The 14,119-nt window shown below is 35.3% G+C and overlaps 2 protein-coding genes, 1 long non-coding RNA gene and 1 other non-coding gene across 4 annotated transcripts; 3 read left to right on the top strand and 1 right to left on the bottom strand.

Moving 5' to 3' along the window:
* The first annotated feature begins 654 nt into the window (after positions 1–654).
* Positions 655–1,893, top strand: LOC145063800 (uncharacterized). The gene is made up of 3 exons (XM_079011386.1): positions 655–1,300; positions 1,370–1,540; positions 1,655–1,893. The coding sequence occupies exons 1-3, from the start codon at positions 655–657 to the stop codon at positions 1,891–1,893; spliced, it is 1,056 nt and encodes a 351-aa protein (XP_078867512.1).
* A 121-nt stretch (positions 1,894–2,014) lies between these two features.
* LOC145072108 (uncharacterized protein At2g29880-like) lies at positions 2,015–3,049 on the top strand. The gene is made up of 2 exons (XM_079018494.1): positions 2,015–2,356; positions 2,444–3,049. Exons 1-2 carry the CDS (start codon positions 2,015–2,017, stop codon positions 3,047–3,049), a joined length of 948 nt encoding a protein of 315 aa, XP_078874620.1.
* A 442-nt stretch (positions 3,050–3,491) lies between these two features.
* Positions 3,492–6,327, top strand: LOC145072104 (uncharacterized). Its single transcript, XR_013690924.1, has 6 exons — positions 3,492–4,334; positions 4,713–4,769; positions 5,163–5,222; positions 5,309–5,612; positions 5,710–5,796; positions 6,229–6,327. It is a non-coding gene; the product is annotated as an uncharacterized LOC145072104 (long non-coding RNA).
* A 3,698-nt stretch (positions 6,328–10,025) lies between these two features.
* On the bottom strand, positions 10,026–10,132 carry LOC145080740 (small nucleolar RNA R71). Its single transcript, XR_013695327.1, has one exon. It is a non-coding gene; the product is annotated as a small nucleolar RNA R71 (small nucleolar RNA).
* Positions 10,133–14,119: the final 3,987 nt, after the last annotated feature.

Genomic DNA, 14,119 nt, shown 5'->3' with positions numbered 1-14,119 from the left:
TTGCAATACTCAGTTTCACAGGATATAAAGGATGTCCCATGGTTACCCAGAATCTACATATAAAGTTTTTAAAAAATTAAACAAAGTTTTAAACAGAAGATGAATTATATAGTTTGTATATATTACATGGATTTTATGAAAAAAATATAAAATTTTATGGAGTAAACTTATGGATCTGCATGTCCAAGTCTACAGATTTCACAAGCAATGTGCTGCCACAGGTTGCATTTTTTTATCTTCACACAGAGATGAAAAAGTGAAATTTTCAAGATTATTAGCATATAGAGATTCTCGTTTTAGAAAAGAAAGAAAAATTGTTTTTTGAAGCTAATTACATGTTATTTTTTTGAAGCTAATTACATGTTATTTTTATCAAAATGACTGTTTTGCCCCTAGATTACATTTAACTTTTATAACAAAAAAAAGATTATTAATTATAATTAATAAGTCAACTCTTTATAATTACATGTTATTTTTATCAATGTTGTTTAAATTTAACTCAAACTATTTGATCATGTATCAGAAAAAGGGATTAGTTCATATTTAGTCCTTATGGATACTCCGGTACTCAACCCTGCTCATGCTTTAAGAGCCCGACAATTGCAAGTCGTTAACTTGATTTGCTTGTTGTTGACTTTTATTACACAACGTAATATGGCCAACAAAAAGCGGGTTAGGTTACCCACTAGAAAAGTTATTTTAGAAAGACAAGTTGTACGGGAAGAGTTGCTACACAATCTTTTAGAAGGTGGTCAATGTCGTGACCTTATTCGTATGAGTGAAAATGCTTTTAGGAGATTGTGTGAAATCTTACAAACTGTAGGTGGTCTACGACGTACGCAACGCGTGTCCATTGAGGAACATGTTGCTAGATTTTTGCATATTGTAAGTAATGATTTGCGAACTCGGTTTACCTTGTGGATGTATCGTCGCTCTAGATCAACAACGAGTAGGTGCTTCCATAGAGTATTACGATCGATGATAGCAATAGAAGGTCTTTATATTCAGCAACCTACAGGTGATGTTGTCCTGAGAGAAATTCAAGAAAATAGGAGATTTTATCCTTTTTTCAAGGATTGTATAGGGGCAATAGATGGAACACATGTTCGTGTCCATGTGCCTAACAGAGATGCCCCTAGATACCGTGGTCGTAAGGGTTACCCAACAATAAATGTATTAGCTACTTGCACATTTGATTTGAAGTTTACGTATGTGTTAACGGGTTGGGAGGGTACTGCATCAGACTCAAGAATAATAAAGAACGCATTTACTAGAGATGATAAACTACTAATTCCATCAGGTAATTTATTAAACCAATGTAATTTCAATATCTAATATTTTTCAATAATATTGATTAAGCTCTTTATAGGTATATATTGTTTAGTAGAAGGGGGTTTGCCTCATACGAATAAACTAATGGCGCCATATAGAGGTGTTAGATATCATTTAAAAGAGTACTCCACGCGTGGTCCACAAAATTCTAAAGAGTTGTTTAATCTTCGTCATGCTTCGTTATGTAACGCCATTGAGCGAGCTTTTGGTGTCCTTAAATGAAGGTTTCCTATCATTCGAAGTACAACGAAACCATTTTACTCTTGTGAAACACAATCTGCCATATTTTTGGCATGTTGTATTCTACACAACTTTTTACTAGATGAAGACCACGGCATAAATCTTGAAGATGAGGTGATGCAGGAGATCTTAAACGAACCACAAGAGCAAGATCGTCGTAATTCAACAGAAACAGATGAGAATAATAGTAGGGCAGATCAACTAAGGAATTCAATTGCAAATGAAATGGGCCAAATTATTTGGCACATTCAAACAATTAAATTAATATGTAAAACTAGTTTCTTATTGATGCATTTTGTTTTCAATTTCACATTTTATTGAGGATTGGTTTTTGAGATTAATTATGTGTTTTACCCTTCATATCTTTCATGAGTATTATGCTTCGTATTGTGGTCTAACAATGTATGATTCTTTAATTTTTATTCCTATGTGCAAAGTCATCATGAGCAAACAGGAAGCTAGTGGTAGTGAAAAGGAACAAGTTAAATGGTCAGATAAGATGAATTATGCGTACATCAAAGCGATGATTAAACAACAAGAGATAGGAAATAGGGTGAATGGTAGTTTCACACCAACTGCATATGCTCAAATGGTTGAGGAGTTGAACACAGAGCATCAAATGGATATTACCAAAAGTCATTTGAAGAATCGCTACAAAACCTTAAAAAAATATTTTTCGCAATGGTACGATTTGTTTAGGGGAATTTCATTGAGAGGGTTCGCCTGGAATTCAACTACTCAACTAATAGAAGCAGAGGAAGAAGTATGGGATAATTTAATAAATGTAAGTGTTCCTTTTATGTATATGTTATTTTTTTAAATATTTTATGTTATCGTTTGCAATATTAATTATTTTTGTGTTGTTAAACAGTCAAAACCTGAGGCTGCGTTGTTAAGGACAAAAAAGATTGCAAACTTCGATGATATGTTGATATTATTTGCAAGGGATAGGGCATCTGGTGCACATGCTGAAACGGCGAAAGAAAGAAATGACCGATTAAATAAAAATGTAAAAATTCAAGTTGAAACAATTAAAGAAGTTGACGACTTGTTAGCTAACAATGAAATTCATTTGGAGAACGAATATGTTGATCTTGATGATGACATTCAGGGTGTTATTCCAACTCCGTTTTCACAAGGGCAGTCTTCAGGTGCAAAGAAGTGTAAGAGTAAAAAGAGGAAATTTGAAGAAGAAGAAGAAGAAGAAGAAGATTTTAACTCAAAGATAATGAAATCGGTTGATAATGTGGCTTGTGCTATCAGGGAGGGTAATGTAATATTTGATAGAGCTTATCCTCGGGAGTATACAGGGGACGAAATTTATAGAGAATTGGAGTTGGTGGGTTTGGAACCCCATGAATTACCGAGGGCTCAAAATTTTTTGGCAGCAAATCAAGCAAAGGCTAGGACATTGTTCAGTTGTCCCCTTCAGATACGGATGGGTGTCCTCAAAGATATGATGGGTGCACGTGATTGAATAACATTGGGTGATTGTTACTGGATTGATCTTATGCGTTTATGATTTTGGTTTTTTTTTTTTTAAAGTTTTTTGTGGTTTTTGTTTTGCATCTTGAAAACAATTGAATAACATGCGGTTTTGAATAACATGCAGTTTTCCTTTTTCAAAAAAGGTTTTGTTAATGTTTTAACTAGACGGGGAGGAGGGGAGAGTTGTTTTTTTTTTTTTTTTTGGGGGGGGGGGTTGGGGGGTGGGGGCGGGGGGGGGGGGTGTTAGAATGGATGTGGGGTTGTAAATGCTTAAAATATTTACTTAATAACATGAAGGGTATAATTGTCTTTTTTTTTCTTTTCCTTTCCTTTCAACTCGGGAGCACCTAAAATGAATACTTTCTTTTCCTTTCTTTTGAACTCGGGAGCATGGAATACTTTATCCTTTCCGTTCCCTTTCTTTTCTTTTCCCTCCTTGTTCTTCCTTTCTTTTCTTTTCTTTCCGTTAATGAACTCAGGAGCAGGGTGTACATGTATCTTCTATACCTTTATCCGCTTCCTTTTCTCAATTCTTTCCCACACCAGCTCTCTCCGTCGGTGACTAACGTTCGAGCTGTTGCTGGTGATCGACGAATGACAAAGGAGCAGCAGTCGGCGACCAGTCCCAAGTTACATCCAACAACATATCAAATCTTTCCCCCGTCATACTAAACACACCACCGCCTTCACCTCTCTCTCCCAAAAATGACACCCTAAATGCGTGGTGGGTTGCCGACGGTGAAGCGCTGCAAGGTAGGTCTGTTGAAGGAGTCCAGAGCATCTATTGTTTCCGATTTGGGGGTGTTTCGGAGATAGCTACCAAAGTCCGTTCAAGGAGACGAGCGATTGATTTAGGTACAATCCACTTGATGTTTTATATTTTCAGTTGTTTTAGTATACGACTTCGACTTTCTTCTCCACACCTTTTTCGAATTTCAAATTGATTTGTCTGTTTAACAACAAGGCTACAATCATCAAGGCAGATGCTCATATATATAACTAACAAAAGTTTGTAGGCTCGTCGATTAGCAATGGAGGTTCGACAACTGGATTCATCAAAGGCAAATTACTATTCTGAATGGTGTTTCAAGTGTTATGCATTAAAGCTATATATATATTCATTTTGTTGAAAAACTCCACACTCAATTTGACTTTCTTAAATTGCAAAGTTAATGCAGGTAGTGTGACGTCTTTGGTGGTGGAAGGCCTGAATCCGATTCTCTATTTTTCCAATTGATTCAAAACATTCTCTGTCTCAGTGTTTCTTCCTTTGTGTAAGATGTTTGAACTCTTTATCTTTTCTTTTGTCAATTTTATATGTTAGGGGTTTTCTTTCTCAGACCTGATGTATGTGACAAAGAAACATATGTAAAATACTATCTGAAACTTGACAAAAACATCTAGAACAAGTCTCAGATGCCCTTTCTGTACGTTACTCATATCCTACGATATAGATATTAATTTGTTTTTTGAATCTTTGATATTAATCAATGTTCATCCATCCAAGGTTCCTCTTCATCTACTAGCTTAACCTGACCTTTTCTTTGCATAATTTCAAGCACTTGCAATTATTTAGAGAATGGGAATCAGTCCATACTATAAATTATCCATCAAACTTAAAGTGATGTTTCGTTTCTTGGAATTGTCTAGAGTCTCATAGTTCTTAAAGGTCCATGCTTATTGACTTCATCTGATTCATCCCAACTCAGGTGCTCCATCTATATCCATGTTTTCTCTAATTTTTTGTTTCTCCTTTTTTCCTTAAAAATCGTAAGAAGTTTCAATGTGATATCAATATATCAGCACTTGAAACATCTTCTCATGATTTTTTGGTAAACATTTTGAAAAAGATTAAAGTTACCAATTCCTTAAATTCCTCTTTTTATTTCAATTGCATTTCAGGATGGGGTGATTGATACACCTAAAATTAATTTTATGGTTTTATCCTAATTTTTAAGTGGTAGTTTAGTTTACCTTATTTTTATCCTACTTCCTAATTCTTTATATCCTAATATGTAAGTGATTGTTAAATATAACTATTCGAAATGATTATTACAACAAATTATCTGATTCTTAATTATCCATGTTGGATAATATTTCAGCTCCTAGAAATACCAATATTTGGTGTAGCAGTTTCCACTAGTTTCCCACTTAGGTTGGAGGTTAGTTTTGTAATTTACATGTCAAGTCTCTGTTTGTTTAATATACATTCTTCACTCTATAAGAAAGTTCAAAATTTCAATTGTAGGATGTGAGCAATAGTCGTGAAACTCTTGATCATCAGCTTTGTTTCTTTCTTCCGTGTTGTTATAAGTACACAATGGTTTCCAACTTCAGTTTAATCCCAAATTGATTGATAAATTGTGCATCTAATTATTATTTTCTGATTTGTTATTGGATATTTATTTGTTCAGGTGGTGTTTGTGGATCCTGCACGTGATGAATGCCTAATATTTGAACTATTAGAATTGAAAGATAATGTTGAGGACAATGGAAGTGGTACTTGGTTTTTACAAGACCTTGCTAGAGAAGAAGGCGCCGAGGGCAATATTGTAATTTCCTTCCCACAATATTGATGAAATATCTTAAATACATTTTATTTATGTTAAAAAGAAAAATAAATCTTTTATTTTTATTTATCTGATCCAGGTGACTGAGCAGTCAGCAGTGTTTGAGGCTCCTAAACTCCAATTCATAAACTTGTCAGCTATCATAACAATTGTTACTGCCCAAATGGTATAAAAATAATCTTTTTTTTTTCTCTTAATAAGCCCATATATTCATAACTAATAACGGATATAAAATTATTCAGTTTTTTTGTTTGATGGATTTCATTACTTCCATGGGAGGATAGTAAGAATTCAATTACATCCTGCCTTTTTTTGTGAAAGACCAAAACACCCTTACTATATACTTTAAAAAATTATATAACAAGTCAAAGCGGTTATTTTGGAAAAATATATGAAACTTTTCTGTTATGATTGAAAAAAAAAAAGTATTACTGGTCAAATCGCAAAAGTTATCAAAATATAATGTTTCTTCTTTTTGATAATTTGCATTAAATAAAAACAAAAAGTTCAATTGTGTATTTACAAAAAAAAAAAAAAAAAATACGAACCAAACATATTGTAATTCCTTTGACAAATTCCGATTCTTTTATTGTTGTAGGCCATCTCTAATGCAAGACAAGGAAGAGAAGCACAAAATCTAGTGAATGTATCTTTTATAATTTCATAATCCAATCCACCATTAATTTTTTTTAAATGTATATATATATATATATATATATATATATATATATATATATATATATATATATATATATATATATATATATATATATATATATATATATATATATATATATTTGAAGGAGTGGAAGAACTAGATAGGTAAACTCTAATAGTTATGTACTTTAACTACTTTATTGCATAAAGCGTGTTAATTCGTAATTTGATGTCCAAATAAGAAAACAAAATCCAAAGTTGACAAAAATGAAAGTGAGAAGTTTACTCAAATTATTCAGATTAGTTTTTTTATTTCTAATTATTTTTTGCGGGTTCTACTCTTTTTATAGCCACATGATAACTCTCATTTACTACACCCTCAAATAACCAAAACAAAAAGAAACCCACCACCAAAGGCATAGCTAATTCCATCTAGTTAATAATAAAAAACAAATGTGCCAACTTGATAAAGGTGTGACCCTATAGGATCCTATTTTATTATCAGTGACACTCGATAACTATTCTTGGATATATAGATTCAGCAATTTCCCACTTGCACAAGATTCATTACAAATTGACATAGACAGTAGTTGACATCTAATAACGGGCTACTACCCCTAATTACAGATGAAGCGTGTTATCTCATTAGCAACAAATTCCAGGAGCTCTAAGTTACACTTATTATTAAAGGTGTCTCATCTATCATGTTGAACATGAGATACGAATTGCGGTCAATCTCATTTAGTGTTCAACTTTTAGTAAGCCTTAGATGTCTAACTCTAAACAAGTAAGAGGAACATATCTCATCTTGATTACATACGACTATCAATGTAGTTTATATCATATCTAACGATAGCCCTTATGACTGCCTTTTACTAAACATTGTTAAACCATGTCAAAGCACAACAATTCCTACACTTCAAGCCCCAAATATTTATCTCAGGTCTAAGAATAAAAACATACGAGCTTGATCAAAACATCACCCGTGTCTATGATCCATAAAGTGATTTTGATGTGGGTTAAGTCCAATACTTATTCTCCGAATCAAGTAACTATGAACTTGGTAGCAAATCTCGCTATTCTCATCTCCATGAGAATCAACCAATCCACTCATATTAGTCTTACATCAAAGATTCCCCTGCAACTATGAATGACTATGAACATTTAGATAAACCTAGTTATTCAAGGATTTAAACATGCTAATATAGAACACAACAATTATTTAATGAAAGACTCATACCCAATATCTCAACACATTAAAATATATGTTGCTTGTATTGTTCCAATATCTAAATACTAAATTCCAGTCAAACACATCTACTTATGTCAATAAGGCCCTATGGCACTAGCTTGACATTAATGCTTTAGCTAATTAAGGAGTTATGTCAAGTAGATTTGTGATATGTGCATAATTAGTTAATTATTTAGTACAAATTCTTAATCATTTTTAATTAATTATATGAATAATGTGGACAAAAGGTACTTAAAATGTTTTGAATTTTGTTTTCAGTCCAGAAGATATGCTTGGAAGTAAAAGGAAGCAAGGAGAAGCAATTGAAGATCAAAGAATGAAAATAAGAGACAAAAGACCACCTACTCGGCGAGTAGACGACTCTACTCGGCGAGTACACGAGGATGTTCCAGAAGATAGCTACGATTCCTGATTCAAGACGGATAACTATGCACCTACTCGGCGAGTTGGTCCTGCTACTCGCCGAGTACACCCTGTTTTAAGATATCTATAAAAACCGAATCTTTATCCAATGGGACAACATTCCTGGCGATTTTTGAAGGTCAAGCTGCGATTAAGAGCCCTAGAGGACGCTGAGGAACCCTAAGCTTCAATCTTTTGAAGAATTCAAGCAATTAGGTTAATCCTACCACTTAGATTTAAGAATTGAATATGTTTGATCTAGAAAACCTTGTTTTTATGTTTGTTTCTACTGCAACTATGAACTAAATTCGTTTTTGTTTCTGTTTGGGGAATACCAAGGAACTCCTATGGTTTAATTATTAGTTTTTGTTTGATTGTTTATTGGTGATTTATTAAATTAAGTTTGTTAAAGAACCTTATGCATTAATCACTACTATTTTCTGTTAATTGGAAGACAATTAGGCTGTATGAACATCTCTTAGTTGTTAACCTCATATGTCTATGTGAACACTAAACCGTATGCTTAGAAGTAATGATTATGAAACTAAGATTAATAAGACAATAGGAAGATTAATGTGTGAGCTTGTTTGAGAAACCATCAAACAAGAGGTTAATTGAATTAATAACTTAATTGACCATTACAAATTGTATTTAATCCAAACCATTAATCTAGGGAATTAATTAGTTTAAACACTTGATCACCGCTTAAATTAGTTAATTGTCTAAGGGTTAGGAGTAATGAACATGAACCTAACCATTATAATTGGTAACCAATAGCAATTAATCTATCATAAATACAAATAACCATAGGAGTGAATTGGTTGAACCTAAATAGAAACATCTTTATCAAACTTGGTGAATAGTTGTTGCTTTAGTTATTTAGTTAATTTAGTGTGCCTAAGTTTCTAGTCTTGCAAAACTAGAAGAAACCCCTTTTACTTTTATTATTTGTTTTAGTTAAAATTAGTTATTAGTTTAATTTCCCGTTCCCTGAGTTCGACACCTTACTTCCTAATCTATACCACTAAAAGACAGGTTCACTGACTTTGTGTGTTAAATTTATTAATTAAAAGTAGGGATAAAACAAGTGCATTTCACACACATCAAGTTTTTGGCGCCGTTGCCGGGGAACGGTTCTAAATAATTAATCTAATTCCTAATTTTTTCGATCCTTTGTGTGAGTTTACTTGCACAGAGTTCATTTATTGCAATTTAGTAATTAGTAATTAGGTTTTAGCATCTGTTTTAGTTTAGTATTAAATTTAGAATTTTTTTCAAAATATCACTGATACTCGCCGAGTGCAATCGCACCTACTCGGCGAGTAGTAGTTTATTTAGCAGTAAATTTTAATTTTTTAGTACATTTTTTTTTGTTCTTTTTACGCTTTTATTCTGTTTATTTCAGGACTTTCATGACCAGAGGATCAAACGCCCCGCTGGTACCCCCGTTTGAAGATCCCGAAACCGCATTGAAAAGAAACAAGGGAAAGGACGTGGATAGTTCAAGTACACCAAAGAAATCACCCTTGTCCAATTTGAAGACTGTTTTTAGGAAAAAGAAGAGCAGCAAATCAGGAGCATCCAGCGCTTCCTTAGTAATCGACGAACCGGCTAAGGAAGATATCGAGTACGAGACCGAAGAAGAAGAGGACCCGACATACGAGCATGAAACCGAATCCGAGGAAGAGTTAGCTGTCACAATGGCTAACATTGATGAAATCCCCATGGGAGAATGGAAGAAGAGGATGCAAGACGACATTGGTCCGGGACTTGTGCAACCCGCAATTCCCGCGACTGCTACCTTCGAGCTAAAGGGTCATATCTTAGCTTTACTTAAGGAAATACCTTTTTATGGAAAAGACCATGAAGATGCCTACAAACACTTGGATGAAGTCAATGATGTAGCTGATTACTTCAATGTTCCAAATGTGCCCCGCGAGACTCAGCTACTTCCTATGCTTCCAGTGACGTTCAAGGGTGCTGCAAAAGACTGGCTTAAATCGCTTCCCCCCGGATCAGTCACCACTTGGGCCAAGATGAAAAAAGAATTCATTGATCACTTCTGCCCACCTTCCAAGATAGCCAAGTTGAAGAAGGCCATTGCTAACTTTGAACAACAAGCTGGAGAGTCTCTATATGAAGCTTGGGAAACGTCTAAGAGCTTACTAAGAAACTGCCCACACCATGACCTCAACAGCCAGCAAGAAGTGTCCATCTTCTATGATGGAGTCATTGTCACAACCAGGCAGTTACTAGACTCGCAAGGCCTGCTCACAAAGATGTCACCCCCGGTGATCAAAGAATTGATTGAAGAATTCTCTAAACGCTGTTGGATAAGGTGTCTAAGTCCATAACTTATTTGGTATATACTTGACCCGACTGGCATGGTCCATTTGGGTTGCATCTCATCCAAACTATTTATGGATAATTTTATGAGAGTTATACACATATGTTTATTAATATATTATAAGTTGTAATATATTAATATGAAGTTATGTTATTTAATTAGTCTTAGTCTTAAATTAATTATGAATTAATTAAAAGGAAGACCAATTAGATTATGGGCTATTGGTTTTATATGGTGTGGGCTAACACTCATTTGTTAATGGGCTAGGCTTGGATGGAAGTCCATGGATGATCCATGGAGCCTTTAACCCATGGATCCTTGGAAAGGAAAGGTCATGGGTTATTAGGGTTTCACCCTAACCATGCACACTATATAAGCATGCTTATGGAGCATGAAATGGCAACTAGTGAACTAGTGTGTGTGAGCTTGTGTGTGGCCGAAATATACAAGTGTGTATACTCTCTCAAAGTTTTCCAAGAGTTTGTGGTGTTTTGTGATTCCATTTGAGGCATTCAAACTATTGGTGTTTGGCCCTCAAACTCCTTAAGAACCGAACTCATCAAAAAGGTATGTAATCTCTTCTAACTCTTTTATGTTGAAATGTTCCCCATGCCATGTTAGATAGGTTATAAACCTTGGAAAATTATTATTTTGCATGTATTTAGACAAACATAGATCCAAGGTTTATTAGGGTTGCATGCACACTTAGGAAGTGTTAGATTGCTCAAAACCGAACAGTGGTATCAGAGCCTAGGCTTGCTTGTTTGATACTTGATGCAAAATAGTTGAAAAAGTCGAAAAACTTGTTGTCTGACTGATGAACTCGCCGAGTCCATGGGGGGGACTCGCCGAGTCCATGTGTATCTTCAACCTACTCGTCAAGTAGGTTCATGCACTCGACGAGTAGGAGCGACAGAGTGCAGATTTTCGACTTTTGCTGCTGGAAATGGACTAGAAACATTACCCTAAACTGTTTTGGTGTTTTAAAACTTGTTTTAGTTGGTGTAATGGTTGTTCTAATCCATTTACAATAACATATATCAAAATTCCATGTTTTTTATGTGTTCATATAGTTCTTGAAATTTTGATGATCATGTTCATGTTCTTATGAATTTAGAAGATGATAGGAATTATTTGCTGAATTGTTTAGAATTAATTCTTGATCATTTATGTGTTTTAATGGAATCCATAATTTGTCCTCAAGTTATGGATATCCAAAGGTCACTTTCTTTAACACACACATTTAAACACATAAGTTACATGAAAGTGAAGAGTCTTCATTTTTATGAACCTTTAATTCATAAGTTATGGAATGAAAAGTTTTGGATAGTTACAAAACTTGTCCTCAAGTTTTGGAATTTGTAAAGTTTCACACACTTTAATAAACTTTAACTCCAACCCTTAGAGTTTTAATAGTTAAAATTCAACCATTATACTATTTATAATATTAATGGTTAATTATTATATATATATGTATAAGAATAAGTCGTTCTACTGTTAGTAGGCCTCATTCACGAAGCCGGTCTATAAGGTGGGTATAAGGTTGTTGCCTATAAAATGGTGACTTAATGGGTGTCCATTCTCACCCACATGTTGCTTGACTGGTGGAGGGTCGTTAGCCGAACGGGTAGGACAATGACTTTGAATCCTCATTAAAAGTATAATGATTATTATAAAGTAACTAAACCCTTTTTAATTCCCAATCTTAGTTATTTTAGGAAAAATGTGAACATGGTGCTAGTCCATGGAATTCACACTTTGTACCTTACCAAGTCGTTGGTGGAGCGTGTGTGGTTAACCGGCACACTAACTTGGACTAGTAAGGATCACGAAGGGTGACTTAATGTTTGTCATAGATCAATGGAGCGTGTGTGGTTAACCGGCACATTGATTAGGTGATAATATTAAGGGTACCAAGTGACTTAGCATGGTTATTCACACCTTGTTTTATGATCCTCGGCATCCCAGTCACAAAACTTGAAGGGCACAATCGAGATTGAAACATGCCATTGAAAAGTTCAATGAATCTCAAAAGAATCTAGGAATTTCAAATCCAATTAAAACCTAATAATTCATTTTGTTTTCATGGTGGAAATTGGTGAATCGTCATTCACCTACCTTTCAAATGTATTATTACTTAGATTACAGCATCCCTCTTCTAAGTATAATATATTGTGATTGGGTCCTAGCCTTAATATTACATTTGGGTGTCTTATTAAGGATCCTATATATCTAATCTAAACTTGCTTTCTTCTTTCAGATGTCTTCCAACACTAATGCTTCAGGCTCTAACCCAATTGGTTCTTTCTCTCTCATGAATCTTTATGGGAGGGTCATCTTTGATGGTTCCAACTTCATGGATTGGATTAGGAACATCAGGATGGTTACTCGTTATGAGGACAAGGAATATGTCCTCGATAAGGAGTTAAAAGAACTTGATGAGTCTACTGCTAATCCTGAGGAGATCGCTTAATTCAGGACACATGAGAGAGATGCTACTAAGGTGGCATGTATCATGATGGCCACGATGACAGCTGAGCTCCAAAAGTCATATGAAGCTTACTACCCTTTTGAGATGCACCAGGACATGATGGAAAGGTACCATCAGAGTGCTCGTTAGTAGTGGTATGAAATAATCTCCTCCATAATAACTACCCGCATGAAGGACGGTGATTCCGTCACGACCCACATGCAAAAGATGCAAAGGTATGTGGACCGTTTGCTGAAGCTGAATGTGAACATCCCTGAGGAGTTGGCAATTGACATCATTTTGCACTCCTTACCTTCTTGTTATGACCATTTTCGTATGACATATCATATGAACAAGGAGGAAGTTACCCTCAGCAAGCTTCAAGGACTCTTGAAGACCGTTGAATCCGGTCTTAAGGGCAAGGTGGTTGTTACCTCTCCTACTTCTACTCCAACATCTACCCCTGTTTTAGCTATCGGGCAAGGCAAAGGGAAAAAGAGGAAGCACCCTTCGAAGGGTACCAAGGGAAAGTCTCTTGAAGGCTCCTCATCGAAGACCAAGAGCGGTTCTGTCACTCCTTCTGCCTTTCCCAAGGATGCTGAATGCTTTTATTGCCATGAAAAGGCACACTGGAAGCGAAATTGCCCTAAGTACTTGCAGGATTTAAAGGATGGGAAAGTAAAACCCACCCATGCACGTATTTACACTACATTGTCTAATTACTCAACATATTCTAACTCTTGGGTGCTTGATATAGGACGTGGTATTCACATATGTTCTAACTCTTGGCTTCCTTTCTTGCACCGACTCCTCCTTTTGGTAGAACCCTCTCCGTTTTTGTCTATACTTCTCCTCCTTGGCTTTCTTGTACTCTTCATAAGGAAGCCACTCTTTCTTTTGTTTGCGGCAATCTTCATCATATCGGTCTCCACTCGAGTAACACGCTTGCGCCTTCTTGTTTCCATTTTCATCTAAATCACAATCTCTAGTGAGGTGAGGCCCATTGCAGTTTTCACAACCTACCCGCAATTGCAAGAAGATATAGTAGGAGACGACTTCCCGGACGAGTACATCATGGTGACAGTGGGAGAAGAGCCATGGTTCGCGGACATAGCTAATTATTTAGCTACAAAATACATCCCAAAAGACTTTAGCAGCCAACAAAAGAAGAAATTTTTTGCTGAAATAAAATATTACTTTTGGGATGACCCATACCTCTTCCGAAGCTGTGCGGATGGAATCATAAGAAGATGCGTATTCGGGAAGGAAAGCCGGAAAATACTAGAGCATTGTCATAGCGGGCCCACGGGAGGACATCATGGAGCACACTACACAGCGAAGAAGATCTTTGACATTGGGTT

This window comes from Lactuca serriola, chromosome 1, assembly GCF_051521515.1.
Source record: "Lactuca serriola cultivar US96UC23 chromosome 1, Lser_US96UC23_V15, whole genome shotgun sequence".
In the NCBI taxonomy this organism is placed as follows: domain Eukaryota; kingdom Viridiplantae; phylum Streptophyta; class Magnoliopsida; order Asterales; family Asteraceae; genus Lactuca; species Lactuca serriola.
The sequence above is the reverse complement of the archived record's forward strand: the minus strand, read 5'-3'. Positions and strand labels throughout refer to the sequence as shown.